Source organism: Echiichthys vipera (genome assembly GCF_963691815.1).
Source record: "Echiichthys vipera genome assembly, chromosome: 16".
Classification (NCBI taxonomy): domain Eukaryota; kingdom Metazoa; phylum Chordata; class Actinopteri; order Perciformes; family Trachinidae; genus Echiichthys; species Echiichthys vipera.
In genome coordinates, this window is record NC_139841.1 from 8,440,109 (window position 1) to 8,456,095 (window position 15,987).

The 15,987-nt window shown below is 40.6% G+C and overlaps 2 protein-coding genes across 2 annotated transcripts in view; one reads left to right on the forward strand and one right to left on the reverse strand.

Moving 5' to 3' along the window:
* Positions 1-8,907, forward strand: part of tprn (taperin) — a 31,255-nt gene extending 22,348 nt beyond the window's left edge. Inside the window, exons 2-4 of the mRNA XM_083929727.1 lie at positions 4,313-4,514; positions 6,003-6,127; positions 7,282-8,907. Coding sequence (XP_083785853.1) covers positions 4,313-4,514; positions 6,003-6,127; positions 7,282-7,344 — 390 coding nt within the window. The 3' untranslated portion in view covers positions 7,345-8,907. The remainder of the gene's footprint in view (positions 1-4,312; positions 4,515-6,002; positions 6,128-7,281) is intronic.
* Positions 8,908-10,961: 2,054 nt separating this feature from the next.
* On the reverse strand, positions 10,962-14,959 carry ssna1 (Sjogren syndrome nuclear autoantigen 1). Its single transcript, XM_083929969.1, has 3 exons — positions 14,649-14,959; positions 13,192-13,391; positions 10,962-11,179 (listed from the first exon to the last, which is right to left on the reverse strand). Exons 1-3 carry the CDS (start codon positions 14,698-14,700, stop codon positions 11,087-11,089), a joined length of 345 nt encoding a protein of 114 aa, XP_083786095.1. The 5' UTR covers positions 14,701-14,959; the 3' UTR covers positions 10,962-11,086.
* Positions 14,960-15,987: the final 1,028 nt, after the last annotated feature.

Here is a 15,987-nt window from a genome sequence, read left to right on the forward strand (position 1 = left end):
ATCTAACCTTAACCATTAGATTTCAATGCCTAACCTTTACCATCTAACCTTAACCATTAGATTTCAATGCCTAAACTTTACCATCTGACCTTAACCATTAGATTTCAATGCCTAACCTTTACCATCTAACCTTAACCATTAGATTTCAAAGCCTAACCTTTACCATCTAACCATAACCATTAGATTTCAATTCCTAACCTTTACCATCTAACCTTAACCATTAGATTTCAATGCCTAACCTTTACCATCTAACCTTAACCATTAGATTTCAATGCCTAACCTTTACCATCTAACCTTAACCATTAGATTTCAATGCCTAACCTTTACCATCTAACCTTAACCATTAGATTTCAATGCCTAACCTTTACCATCTAACCTTAACCATTAGATTTCAATGCCTAACCTTAAACATCTAACCCTAACCGTCTCATGAGACCTTCACAAACCTTGGGTTACTATCTAGCGAAGACTGTGAACCATGCCAACATTAAGCCTACCATCGTCTACCAAGCATGGTCTGGTAGTGTTATTATTTTCCCACACTACTGTAAATAATAGGAGGTCATTTGGCATGCAGATGAGAGGGAACTTCATAATGGTACTTCATAATTTCCCAAAAAACAATTGTGGACAGTTACTGCTAGTGAGCCATTGGTTAAGCTACTGTGTTCCAGTGGTGGCACAGGCGCCCAAGGCTGCTGACCCCTGCTTTAGAACCTTGTCCATAATTTATCAACCCTCGTCCTAATGCAAGAGATCCTTGTCCGGAATCTGTAGACAATAATCTTCAATCTATAGACCCTAAATCTTGAGAATATCATCCTCAATCTATAAATTCTCCTTTTAAATGTAAGCGGTCCTCATCTGTAATGCATAGACCCTCGTCTGTGATCAGTTGACTCCCCTCAGGAATCTGTAAACACTTGTTTCTTGCATCTGTCAACCATTAGTCTGTTATCTATAGACCCATGTCCTTATTCTATAGATCCTCATCCTAAATCCAGACATTTGTTTAATATCTATAGACCTTGTTCTGAATCTATAGAACATTATCCTGAGCCTCTTAGCCTTTAGTCACTCATCATATCAGAATCAGTTAAGATGCTTTAAAATTTAAATACGGTCAAAATGCTACTTAATCGTTCATCCCCTTTTTGATTAAATTCATTGTATCGTCTATAATAACATTTTTATGTGTCACATAATAGAAGAATCAACCTACATTCAGTTGATTTTTTTTATAATGAATAGGAAAATGAATGAGTGTATGAATCTGATATATTTAAAGACGTTTAAATATAGTTAGCATTCAGATGCCCAGTCAGATGTGTACATGAACTGATGAAGCCTCTTGGATGAGAGGTGAAAAGTCTTCCTAGATAAATAACCAAGTCCAGTTGCTTTTGACTGAAATTGCTTTGGGGATAACAATGACCTGGACAAATGAGAATATCCACAGGCAGTTAGCATTGTAGTATTGTGTCAAAGCTAGCTTTGAAAACTTCAGAAGGACTCTATGATGTCTGTAAAAGAGAGGAACTATGTACATTTCCCAGGTTTCTGAGTTTCTGAGAAGTATTGAGTAAGAAAAATGTTGCACTCTTTTTGACGTGGCGACTCACTGACTCACATATTATGTTGCAAAAAACAATTTCTCCACCATCACAGACCTCACCTAACTCACAGAAACCACTAAGAGCTGTACAGATGAATCGATTAGTTGTCAACTATTAAATGAATCACCAGTTTTGCAGATAATTGATTAATTGGTTTGAATTCCACCTTCTTAAGTGTAAATATTTTCCTGTTTCTTTCCCTTACTGAATATCATGTCAGAAAAAGACATTTGAGGATGTGTCTTTGGGGCTTGGGTAGTCATTTTCTGACTTTTTCTGAACCAAACAACTAATCGATTAATGGAGAAAATAATCAACAGATTAATTGACAATTAAAATAATTGTTAATTAGGAAGTCACAAAGGATATGGAACAAGCACGATATTTTGAAATGGAGGTGGAGCATGAACCCTGCCTGGTCTTGAGTTGTGTATTGTGTTGCTGGCTTGTGGCCTTGTGATGGAGATTATGGCAGATTTAGATCACGGCCCTCAGAGTAGATGGAGCCAGGTACAATATGTTAAGAGCAGTCAGCTGATGGCCTCTGGGAGGACATGGACAAACGTGCTGTTATATGTGTGTGAATCGGCTGTCATCTCCATGGAAACTCAGGAGAAAAACATAATGTAAGCTTGCAGTGACTACGTGCAGCCTCAACACATGAATGGTAACTTATTAGCAACCACCTGGTCTTTGGGTCCTTCTGAAGTTGTTTCCATCAGGTTTGAGTTCTAAAAGAGAAGTAAAGACTGCACGTCAAAATGAAATCATATCGTAGTGATGGGTCTGTCTTTTTTTAAGGTGCATAAGGAAAAGATAACAGAAGAAAAGAACTACAATGGCACCCAGAGAGCGGAGACATCCACCAAGACATGCTCTATCTCACAATGTTAATATAGTGTGATATATATAATGCCTCACACTTTTCCAATTATTCCAACACCCCATAAATGCAGCACAAACGTCCTGTCTGTTAACACAAGTAAAAAGAAATGTGTATCTACCCTGTGATTTAATGGGTTCTTCCTTGGCCAATACTAAACCCTTCCACCAAGTGCCATGAATATCGAGCCAGTAGTTTTTCCATAATCCTGCTGACAAACAAACAAACTAACAGACAAGAAGGTATAAATCTAGGTGTTATCAGTTTTCATAGGAACAGACAGATGCTGATTGTGCCCTGAAAATGTTATTGCTGCTGTTACTTCTCACGTTCTTCTTCTAAAGGGTCGAGATGTCTCCTTTGAGAATAAATGCCAGCCAGTCCGTGTGCTCGCTGATAGCGAAAAACCACTGAGGTCTCTGGTGGCAGAGTTGCCATTCATGTTGGATTACACGGTGCAGCAAAGTGCGAGGGCCCGTCTCACCCCACGGATCCATGTTTGCAGACCACTGAAGCGTTGCCAAACAGACATGTCTTACAGCGAACGCTCTGAGACGATCAATCACAGGCCCCAAACTCCTGCAAGGCTGCCACCTGTCCCACTTAGAGGACATGTGAAGTACAGTACACGCAGTGCACCGGTCTATGCACCTAAACAAACTGCAGCTGCCTCTACAAGAATCCCAATTCAAATCTCTGTTGAATAAGTTATGAGGCAGTTGGTGTCGAACTAAACTGGCATTACCGCAGTGTGAGCAAAAGACATGTGATAATGTTCAGTATATATGGTTTTATTACAGAGCAGTAAGGAAGTAATAACCTGTTCATGTTTACTGCGCTCATAAAATGTAGAGAGGAGTGATGCCAGTAATATGTTAGAAACTGGGCTTTGAAATGTGACGATATTGGATCTTTTTTTAATATTGGCAGAATATTTAGGACTTTTCTTCTTTGTTTTTATTATAGTGCCTCCAAAAACAAAAACATGGAGATGAGAGGGCATCATGGGATATACTACACTACTGTGTGTGTGTGTGTGTGTGTGTGTGTGTGTGTGTGTGTGTGTGTGTGTGTGTGTGTGTGTGTGTGTGTGTGTGTGTGTGTGTGTGTGTGTGTGTGTGTGTGTGTGTGTGTGTGTGTGTGTGTGTGTGTGTGTGTGTGTGTGTGTGTGTGTGTGTGTGTGTGTGTGTGTGTGTGTGTGTGTGTGTGTGTGTGTGTGTGTGTGTGTGTGTGTGTGTGTGTAAATAATTTTTTAAACAGTTCTATATCACACTGTATAAACACTGAACAAACCCTTTCCAAAAAGGCAACAGGTCACAATAGGCTATCTTGCATCTCCCAAAAAATTCTTGAGCCGGCCCTGTGTAGACTGACCGTGTGGCTGAGGTATGAACAGGAGCCTTTTGGTGGCAGGAAAAAAAACATACCTTTTTCTGTCCTTTGCGTATTTTACAGCCAGCTACATTTAAAAGAAAAAAATTGAATACTCCCTCCAAATCATGAACAGGCACCGGCCAGAATTTAGTTTGGCTGGTGACTGCTTTTATTGTCTTTATCATGGTGCCAGTGAAGTGAAAATAAAATATGGACACAGGGGGAATAAGTGTCACCATGTCTCTACAACACAAATGGAAAATAATGTCATTTAGCCCTTGGTACTGTTTGTGTTTATTGTTGTTTCTCTGTTTTATTATTTTAATGAATTAATTAGGACAAAGACTTTATCCAAAAAGAACATTATTGCCAAATCAAAACAGTCCAGTAACATGTCAGAGGTAATAATGACTAATTCTCATTTGTCTGTCTGTTGCAGCTGAAGATCTCTTTCAATGAGTCGAGTCTCCACAGTACTTACGAGTATCCGTCAGAGAGCAGCGCGTGGGACAGCGGGGAGGAGGACGAGGAGGAGAAACTAGACGGGAAGGTGGCGGACGAACAGCCAAGCATGGTGGGACGCATCCACATCCCTCGACCCAGTTTCTCCAGCTCGCCCACGAACACGACCAACAGTAACGGTGAGCCACGAAATGTGATGGAGGGGAGAAACACGGTTAATTCGATGTTTGTGATTCACATACAGGTTAGATGTCCAGTTTTGATGCCACTAGAAGCATTAAAATGTATGACTTTTGTCCAACACTTGGGCTCAGACATCTCAACAGCTATTTGACACATCACCCTGAAATTTCCTGCAGGACTTTCACACAGAAAACAGCTGTTTGTGTCCCATTTGAAACCACAGACTGTATAAAGATGCGGCTACACTTCCTCCTGCTGTACAAGAGTGAAGCCAAAATATCCTGAATACGGATCAGGTTGTAATTTTGCAACTAGTCTGCTCAGTAGTGATCGGGGAGTAGAGTCATGTATTGTTACCATGATTGAACTGTCAATCATGATGTGTCACCCCATTTTTATTGTATCAAATACCTGATGGAACGTGTCAGAAAAATGAACACTTGAACAAACATCAGCGTGATAAAAAAAATACCTACATTGACAGAAAGCCTCTTTGGGGAAAAATGACTTTGACTTTTTAGTTCATGGCCCATGTTCCATCTGCTAACATGGATGGGACGGGACTTGTGACCTATACTGCAGGTAGCCACCAGGGGGCGCTCCAGGTGATTTGGCTTCACTTTTGGGGAGCTGTCAAGCTGTCTATCTTTACAGTGTAACCACACTGACTGTATAGTCACAACTTATCAATGGTAAATGACGTCACACGCCATTTGACTACATTCCTGTTACAAAGTTTTTAAACCGTATTCACCACCAATCCTTTTCACTAAGCCTCCGAGTACAGCCACGGTTCCTCTTCCCCACTATATGTTGGACAATTATTATACAGTAGAGGCACATAAAACTACTGTTTCCCCTTCTTATGTACATTGATTGCCATTTGACAAATTATGAAGGGCCTGTGTTGTGCTCTCTTTTAAATTATGTGGTTTTGGCTGTAAAATATACTATGACAGAGAATTTGCCAAGAAGGGAATTTATAATAAGATAATGAGCTGTCATGGATTAAATGAAGAATGAACATCGTTGATTATAGAATGAGGAAAAAACAAAAGGGAAACATTTTTATTGAAGCTGATTACACACTTTTTTCGCGTGTCATAACTACAAAGTTGTCTGGTCGTTGCTTCTTTATTATATCAGCATCACTACCTTCATGTGCACGGAGCAAGTGGAACAGACAGACAACATTAGGCATGATGACAGAGACCTCTACTGGACAAACTGTGGAGCACATTTTCTGCAGTTTCTGTTTCCGTTTGGGCTTCATGAGTTCACTTCCTACTTATAAAATTCAACTGTGATATATACATCAGAAAGTATTCCTAGGTTTTGCATGCAACTTTTTTGCATAGAGGGAAAGCTACAAACACATTAGCACCAGATATAAAACGAAAATGAATGAAGGATGGCAACAGCACATCAAGAAACAAGTGTGTTTAACATTTTCGTAACTCATGATGTCTTTTTATTGTCTGCAGACCTTTCCAGCTACATTCCCAAGCACTCTGTGGACTTCAGCGCCTGGCAGGAGCACAAACATGATGACAGCGTTTACCAGGAGGACACCACTTCCCAACAGACACAGACGACAGAGGAAGTGATGGTGAGGGAGAAGTGCTCCATTCGTCACACTGTAGGCAGTTTCTGTTTTACAGTAAAGTACCAGTTGCAGTCTCCTCTCAGATAGGTCCTACAGTCACCATTCTGTAGAGTTAGCACCATCCCTTAGTGTTAACTGTAAACACATATGAAGGACATGTAAAACTGTGATACATGTTAGAAAACATTAAACAAACATTAAATTCCCAATACAACACTGGACAGCTGAGAAGCAGGAACCTGCAGCTGTTGAGCGTTTTATTAAAGTGACAGCAGACTAAGTGAGAGTGACAACAGGTTTCCCATCTTGCGTTTTGATTTTGGTCAGTGACGCAATCCTTTCTCCTACATTATGGGTGGATTATTGATTATGGATTTTGCCTTGTTAATTGTATTTCTAGCAGAAAAGGGGTCTTAAATGTTAGTTGATGTCAGCACCGTGTATGTGGATATTTACCTTAACATGATTTTTTTATTTTTCAATTATACATGCCTCCTGTTTTAGGGGATGCTATTCACAAATCAAAACAGACAAGAAATACAGGGACAATAGAGAGATCAGTGTAGTTCAGGTGGAAACAAGACACACTTACAGACTTCCCATGCTTAGAGTATACTGTAGGTGTGATGGCCTACTCATACAAGTCAGTGGCAGAACACTTAAAGGTCCCATGTTACGCTCATTTTTAGGTTCATACTAGTATTTTGGGTTGATACCAGTGTTTACATGCTTTTTAATGTTCAAAGAAAACATTATTTTTCTCATACTGTCTGTGTGAATATATCTGTATCCACCCTCTGTCTGAAACACTCTGTTTAAGCGCCTGTCTCTTTAAGACCCCCTCCTGAAAAAGCCCCAGTCTGCTCTGATTGGTCAGTGTTTTAGGGTTTTCTACATCTGAGCTCTCTGTCTCTCTGCACTGTCATTGCAGTACAGAAGTCATTTAAAGACAGTTTCTGAAAATGGGGTTGTGTGCATTTCTCTGTGGGTTGAGTGTTTCGATACTTTCACTGTATTTCTATAGCACCTCATCCTGCTTTATAATTTAAAAAGACATGGAAATCTCACTTTTTTCAATATGGGAACTTTAAATCACAAGACTATAGGATACAGTGTACACAAATTATCAGCATTTAAACGTTGTCTTCTCTCCTCAGCTCACACCGGCAGACAGCTCCTCCCTGTCCGACTACAGCAGCGAGCCCGCTCTTTACTTCTAACCAGTCAGACCAATCAGCTGCACAGTAGCATCACACCTGTGGGACCAGCCTGCAGACTGCCTCCAGCTCTACACTCCAGCCGTCTCTAAGCACATCTTCCTGATTGCACAGGAAACACAGTATTTTTGTTTTTTTGTTCGTTTGATTGTCTTTTGGGCTGATTTCCTGCCACGGAAACACCACAAGCCACGTTTATCAGCCGTAGATGAGCTTTTTGCCAGTTGGCCAGCGTTTTGATTCCCACCTTTTTCTTGCCCTGACGCAACAAATCCAAAAGCAGCTGGACTGTCCCCCCCTCCCTACGATCCTGGACAGTTGATCTGTCAGCCCCCGTCGTCACCCTCACTAACAAAAATATCACGACAGAAACAAATCGATTGTGAAAATCTTGGGAGACGTCCAACCTCCTCTCCAGACTCTGGGAGAAGTTCGCTGGCCTCGCATCCCTTCTGTGATTCTCTTGCTTCCAAGTCGTTTCAACGTTTGCTTCAGGTTTTTGGGAAGATGTTGACAAGCGGAGGAGCTTAAAAGTGAGTGACCAAACTCCTTCAAAGAACAGGAAGCCGCCAGTGCCCACGTGTAGGTAACGCCACGGTGACAGTGTTAGCATGGAAACATGTCATTAGGACGTCTGCTTGTGTAGATCGCCGGCACACTCAAACACACGAAAACAAAAAAATGGTGAAAGGGTGCCACAATTGTAGTTTTTTGTCTTTTTTTTTGTACATGCATGTTTTGATTTCAGCCAACAGCTCAGTTGGTTCTCTTTTGACTGTAAAGCTTCTGTATGCCTTTTTAGTTTTTGTATGTTTTCTGGCAAACTATGCTGTATTGAAGCTGCTGGATGTTCAATAGAAGAGTCTTAACAGCAAGCAAACTTCAACCCACGTCCCTTCTTTGCGAGGGAACATATGCACCCCAGGGAAGATTCCTGTCAATCAGCAGCACCTCTGATTTCCGCTTACACGCTTGAAAAAGTGACCTTGGCCAATAACGTCTGTACGTCCGTATTGCTGGTGACAAACACAAATCATCATACTGTAGAATGTGTCTGTGCTATCTATCAAGGTATCTGTGTTACGTTTATCAGAAGCCGTTAGACACCCTTTTTTTTCTGGCTTCTCTTGTATTTATTCCTGCTTAAAGTTGAAGTTTGCATGTCTGAGACCTGCTCATGTACAAAAAACTTTTTTTGTAAAGACTAAATGTGCTGGTGTGGAAGGAACCGGATGTTTTGGTTTTGTTTTTCCAGTCGGACCTCATGTACTTTGACATTCCACAGAGAAAGAAGCCGGTCCATCGAAGTAACAGAGGCGACAAAGATTATGATCATTCATAATAGGGCATGTGTGTGAGAGTGAATGCAAGATTGTGTGTGTTTTGAAAGAATATGTAATGATTTTTTTAATCAAGATTGTTTTATATACAAGAATGCACCAAGTTTCCAGATGATTTTTTTTAAACTCATAATGCCAAGTGATTAAAGTGTTGCTGTAACGGCCTCACAGTCGTTCTTTACACTCCAAGCATTGACCCCTTATCATCGGCCAGTATTGTTGTACAGTCTCCACCATATTTTTCAAGAGATTGATTTCTTACCCCTGTCATTTCTTTCATTCCTCCGATCAGATGAAATTTGCTAAGCAGCGAGGTTGGACTGAGGAGATGAGAGGTTTTGTCTTTGTCTAATGGAATTTAGGAATTATCTGTTTCGTCTGGAGTCTTGGATGTTTAATGTCTTTGCACTGTCTTGCTTTTAGCTTTGTTTTGCACCTCATGAGAAGGAACAGAGTAGGCCACGGAGGTTATGTGCGCTTAAAAGAACAACACGCCTAGCCGAAGAGTTTTGTAGCCATTACTGACACCTGTTATTATACAACCACTGATTGTATGTCCCACACAGTAGATGAGTAAGACTTTTGAGCCCTTGGTTGGCAGAATAACACTTTTTGGACAGCAGGTATCAAATAAATGAATAGCATTTTGGAGGAGAACTCTTCAATTGTACATGCTTAACGCACTGCCGATGAATGCCATGTCCACTTTTTTTACTCCGCTTGCCACAGCCTTGCATCAAAAGTCTTATGATTGTTGGCCTTGTCGCTGTGACCACAAACCGTAGCCCAAGTGTAGTGTTCCACACAGGTCCAGGGCTTCCTTCTTTTTAGCTGTTGTTAGTGGCCAGTTGAGCTGATGTGTCACTCTGTTGTACAGTGGCTTGCAAGGACCATACCAGTGATTTTGCATGTTTTAGCCCCCATATGTACAAATTCCATACTTTACTGTTACCCAGTTTGCAAACTGTGCTACTGTGGTTTATAAGTCTGAATGTATTTGTTTAACCATTCCACATGTCCATTGGTTTCCACTCAACTTCATATGGTATGAAAATCTCTTACAAGTTTTCAGATTATGAATCTGAGCAAGCGTTCTGTACTCCATCCCATAAAGTAATGATCATCAATATCCAGCCCTGTAGTGCGCAGTGCAGACTTTTCCCATTCATCTGCACTACACATAAATAATACATTAAGAAATCCAATATGCTATTTTCACAGCCTAGCAAAGTTCCGTCAATATTTTTAAAGCCAGGAACCAGAGAAGTAAATCTGAAATGTGTGCTGTCATTAAGTATAAAGTCTGGATCTGCTCCATTGACACTGAATGGGGGATTTTGTTTTATCCTCAAATGAGCTTTATTCTACTGTAGAAAATGTCCCCATGTACTCAGATCATCCCCCTTGATGCAGACTTGATGTTCTCTGTGATGGATTACACAGCTCAGTTGACTCATACATTTCCATACCATGATGAGGACATGAATGGAAACTAATGGCTGCTTGAAACAGTAGGAAAAAACCCAGTCAGCAAAACTGTAAAGTACACGTTTTGTAAGTTGAGCGGCTAAAAGCCCCGAAACACATTGGTATGGATCTCTATAGTTGAATTTGTCCCATAGACAGCCTCACTTGGACCTGCTGTGGAGCTGTGGCTGACAGTCAAATGACACACCTGTGGATCCATCTGTGGTAACTGCTGCCTTCAATGTCCAAGTCCCCAGAGGATGTCTACTCTTTGTGGGACTCTTTAACTCTCTGTCTTTCTGTGAGCTGAAGGACCAAACAGGCAGAGTGAATCATGGGAATCCCCACTAAGTGTCTTAAATGACACCAGCGAGAACTTTTCTGATGGCCACCAGTGGGACATGAAAAACACGTATCGACTACCGAAGTGTACACGCGGCCTGACGCTGCAGTGTGCAGTGTGTGTTGGTCACGCTGTAGCGACTCTGTGGTAGAAGCTCCATCTTGTTCCCCTTTTACTTTTTCCCTCGTCCCTAAATCTACATCGCAGCAGATGTGCTTACTGTAAAGTTATTGTCAATGATTTGGGCAAATAAAACAAAAAAAAGTGATGTCATACTTGTACAAATGAAAGCTCAATAAATAGAAGACTTGAACAAATGTAAATACTGTACGTGTGTGTCATTTCCATCCTGAGAAACACCATTTCAGTTGTGCTTGGGATTTGACAGTAAGCAAGGTATATCAGAGTAAAAAACTGGAGATAGAATCTTTGAGAAATCTCAGATCTCATGGGATTGATAAGCAAGACATTTATTAGAATAAGGAACTTAGAATAAATCATATGTATTACAATTCGGCCAGGATTGAGTTGCTGTTAAAAGTGCAGAGTCAAGTGTTGTTGTTGTTAACGAGAGTTCAGTGACCCTTCATTGCCATCAGTGATCCTTTCTCCGGGGCTCTGTGGCTTTACTGAGGTTTCCAGCCTCCTGCTTCAGGACGCTCAGAAGAGACTGGGAACTCTCCAAGATCTGTAGGAGGGGGGAAAAACATGAAATAAACTGTAGGTACTAAAAAGTAGAAGTGGTAAATGACGTACAGCTGACAGTGTGGTCTATACTGTAAAAGTTCATTTAAAAAGCAGACCAGAGCCTGCTGACTGTTTGTTGTACTTTAATAAGAGCAGCTTAGGGGTGTTTGTTTGCATTGATTAGTGGGAGTGCTCGGGGAGTGTATGGGATGTGCCTGTGCGTCCCTGCAAAAAATGATGCTGTACCAAAAGCAGTTGGGTGAGCATTCCTATGGAAGCCCGGTATTTGTGTTAGATGATATTTTGACCTTTCATTAGGCTGTAGTGTATCAGACTGATGGCTTGATACTCAGTCTCTTGACCTGTTTTATATTGACAGTACATTGTATTTGCTAAGGCTACAACCACTCTACTACTTTTTCAATTAAAAACGCAAATCTTTTGCTACGTTTACACGTTTGAAACGGAAACGTTTAAAAACAAAAACACAGACACCACACCAATCAGCTTATCAGTTTGGTTGGGCGACTTGTTTGGGTTTGCCATGGCTTAATCTAGCGATGGACAATGCTCCAGGTTCCACTCTAATATGTCAGCATATTTCTTTAGCAATGACTCCCAATCTGTTTTCCACCACCGTTACCGCCTTACACTTTCAGTAACAGTTTCACCTCATCGTCAGTCCAAACACATTAATCCCTGGTCTTACTTTTCACCATTGTTGTTCTTCCTCCGAAGTATTTTCAACTTATACATCCATGACTTTCAACCGCAGACAATCTGCTTCCTGTTTACACCAGGACATGCATGCCCAGTGTACTTGAATGGTCACACTATATGCATTTCCAGGTTTGAGAATATGGAGACAAAGATGGTTTTTGTTTTGAAAAAAGAATACATAGTAGTGTGCATGTAGCCTTAGGCTAAAGTACAGTGGCTGGCCCATCTGGCTTGAATAGGCAGAATTATCTGAATGCTATGGCTCTAATGCTCCAGTAGCCACTGCTGCTCTATGGGTATTTCTGCCACAGAGGGAAGCCAAACACCATTCATTAATACACACTGCCCATATTTCCATGACACAGAACTGAATTTGAATCAGCAAAATAACTCTTTAAGCAACCAACGGATTATCAAAATAATTACCACATATTTTATGGTGACTAGTTGATTGATAGACTGCAGCTCTACAACCCACCAAACACAATTCCTCAGCTACCTCACAATAGCAACAAAACATACACTTCTAACATCACCAGCTAACATCCACAGCTACCAACATGCTAGCTAACATGTTAAGCTACCAAGCATGTTGCAACCATGAGCCGCATATGGCCTAACTCACCAAACAAGCTGAATATCAACATTAAATGAATCAAATGAAATATCAACTGCTGCAGTAGGTTGCATTAAGTTGAATGAGTTTCACTGGTTAACACAGCAGAACACTTTGTTTTAACCTCCAAAGCTTTCTAAATTCTGTGGATTGTAGAACAATATTTGCTCACTGATAAGATGTTGTTTGGTGAGCACTTGGTCTACAGTAACGAAAATGAGAATGAGTGTTGTGCTTGTTATTCCTCTAACCTTAACATGTATTTTACCAGCTGTGTAGCAGAAGTATCCGTCAATGATGCACCAGGTAACTGGAATATGTATGGTATACATATTATCCATTATACTTCACTCAGGACGCTCACATTGAGGCTTAAACCTTTCAACAACACATGAACAACTGTGATGCTCCACAGATGTGATTCAGAGCAATATGTAGTTTTATAGAAAGGCGTAAATGGACACGGCAATGGTTAACCGACAACATGAAAATAAGACAGAGACCTTATTTCCCTTAACTTCCAAATGTGGATTCTATAAAGATGGAAACCGTTCTGTTGCTCTGACTCTCTGCTACATATCTATTTCCTAAAATGGTACAAAAAAAGTGTCCCATAATTGATTTTAGTATTTGCTCAACAATAGCAATACTTTAGACGCATGCACACACGCACACACCTTGGTGTATGCAGCCTCGGTCTCTGCAATGGTTCGGTCGAAAGTGGAGCGGGCGGCGAGTCTTTGTGCCAGGCTCTCGTTGACTCTGCTCAGCTTCTCCGAGAGGATGCGGATGTCGTGCTGCAGCCGTTCCTTCTCCTCTTCCTCCTGCTTGATCTGACTGTTCAACTCCTCCCGCTTGGTGCACAGGTCTTCAATACCTGACGGACACCAAAAGGTTAATTACACTGGAGCGTCAATGGATCTACTCAGGCCAGTGACGGGTGATTCTGTGCCTGTGGGATGATGGGGTTGTTATTTTAAACAAAGCTGAAAATTGCTGTGTTAATGTAGATTTCTAAATCACATGAAGATAAAATGATTTCATCAGTGACATGATTAGTCAGAATGAATGGATTAGTTCATTGACAGCATGGATTTTATGCTTTTCTCTGTTTCCGATTATTTTAAATAGGATATCTTTGAGGTTTTGGACTTTTGGTCGGACAAAACAAGCAATAGGAAAAAGCGTGGGGAAATGTCGTTTAATAGGCTAGATGATTCATTAAAAAATGCACACATTAATTAAGAACGTTGGTAATTGTTAGTCGCAGCTCTAACAAATTGTAAAAAAAAAATATTTATAAGTATTGAAATGTCAGGGAATGATTAAATGTCTTCTTTGCTATAATATACTGAATCCTGAATTTACACCTTTTTATCACTTGAATCTTCACTCATAAATGTGCAGTAATATAACTGATGAAGTCAAACCCACATCTCAACCAATAGGTGTATGGTATTCTGTGTCCTGTGTGTGCCTGCATCACTGATATGAACTGAAATTCTTGAACAGGTATTAAAATACAGTACATTACAGTATAAAATAATAATAATAAAACTACTAATACGTATAGTAGACCTACAGTTTTGTCAGTTCTGGCCAGTTTTGTTTTGACCAGAGATAAAGTAGGATTCCACCTTCAAATGGGGTCTGGCTACCTACCACAGTATAAAGAGATGAACCAGAATCTGACAGGTCACTTGTTAAACCTACTGCGAGTATGACAAATGGCAGCAGTTAGCCCTCTCCGTTGCCCTAATGTTGTCTGCATGTGGTTAAAGGCTGATTTCTAGACAGCATAATCTGTATAGGTTAATCAGATTGAAGAGTGCTATCCTGTTCCAAGAACAGTTCAAGGAGAAGAGAGAACCGCAGCATGACAGGTGTCTGTAGCATAGATGCTCTGTATCCCTGTGATAGCCTGGAGCCAAAGTCCCGTTCACGTGGGAAACCCAGAGGGCAAAGTGTTCTCTGTTACAGTTCAACGTTAGACACTGAAGTATCTCTGAATCAATTCTGCACACCCATCACCGAAAGTGTCAACTGCGGTTAATCACCAGCATCACACTGTTTTCAATGCCTTAACGTTACTAACCACTGAGTGAGTTACTAACAAGATAAATAAGTCACTTACACTTCACAAGCTCGTTGTTGTACGTCTGCAGGGCAGCAGCTTGTTGGGTCATGTTGGATTTTGGCTAACGTCTGCTTAACCAAAAAGCTTTAACCGCGTTTAGACCGTGAGCTACACACCGCTTAAGATAGGTACCTGTTATCTAAAGTCTCACGGCTAGCTTGTCTCGCTACGCTAAACTAAGTTAAGTTAAGCTAAGCTAAGCTAAGCTTAACGCTCCAGTGCTCGGACATGTATCCAACGATACAAGCGACTTTCCAAACACAAGTGTTTTACACGAAGCGGCCGTGAATGGCGCGTTTCCCAGACAACTCAACTTATTCCGGATACGAGACGGACCAACCTACAGATGCTGCTTCTTCTTCTTCCGTGTTTTGGTGCTTCACGGCTCATTTGCTGCGCATGCGCCCTCTGCTGGCCGTTGTCGAATATCTTGGTCAGAAATCCAGAGCGTAGAGCAGGGTCTTCACCGTGTCTCAGGCTGAGGAGCCCTTAGCTGAAAGAGAGACGGAGCAGGGACTTCCTACTACAGATATGTAGTATATACTTTATGTATATAGTATTAAATGGAGTTGCATATTAAACTGGAACTAACAGCTAGGGTGGCCCAAGGCCTATACACACTGCTTTTAATGGTGCATTCATTACTAAGATATTAAGGTGATCATTATTAACATATTAACATATTCATATATTTATACATCATATGTTAATGTTAAACATACATTTGGAAGGCACATTGAATCCTTCATCTCAGTTGTATCTGTGCATGGCTATCTTTCCTATAAGCCAGTAAGCCTATTAGCAAGGTTGTGTAAATGTATTTATTTGTTTATTTTCCTCACAAATGTATCTTTGCTGATAATACGTTGCATTCATGTATATTTTCAATTGGCCATAGTGTGTATGGTCACAACTTGGCAAGGCGAAGAAATTGCCTACTATTATATTTCACTCAAGGAAAAGTAAAACATTGTAGAAATACTAAACACCATGTCTGCCATTTTACTTAATTAAAAATGGTAACATAATTGGAAACAGCAGCCTAAAAGTATGGTACTCATTATAGGCTACAGAATGACCCAATTCAGAATAATGGTTTTATATTAGTGGGCTGTAATTATTGATGAACTGATGTGTACATAACTGTTGCAGGCGGTGAATATGGGACTCATTTTTTATTACTTCATTGTATAGCTTGTGAATCCCCACCTGCTGGTCAATAAAGTATTATAAACTATAGGCTATCTTAACAATAACACACTCCAAACGTAATCTAATGAATCAGTCTCATGTTCAGTATTTGTGGAAATAGTTTAGAGAGTACTCCGGTTTCCTC

What these genes read in the sequence shown, in the direction of transcription:
- ssna1 (XM_083929969.1), bottom strand. Translation starts at nt 14,700, where the DNA reads ATGACCCAACAAGCTGCTGCCCTGCAGACGTACAACAACGAGCTTGTG. An exon ending in CAACAACGAGCTTGTGAAGT is followed by an intron (nt 13,392 to 14,648) that starts GTAAGTGACTTA and finishes GGTGTCCGTCAG; the next exon opens with GTATTGAAGACCTGTGCACC. An exon ending in CCGAGGCTGCATACACCAAG is followed by an intron (nt 11,180 to 13,191) that starts GTGTGTGCGTGT and finishes CCCCTCCTACAG; the next exon opens with ATCTTGGAGAGTTCCCAGTC.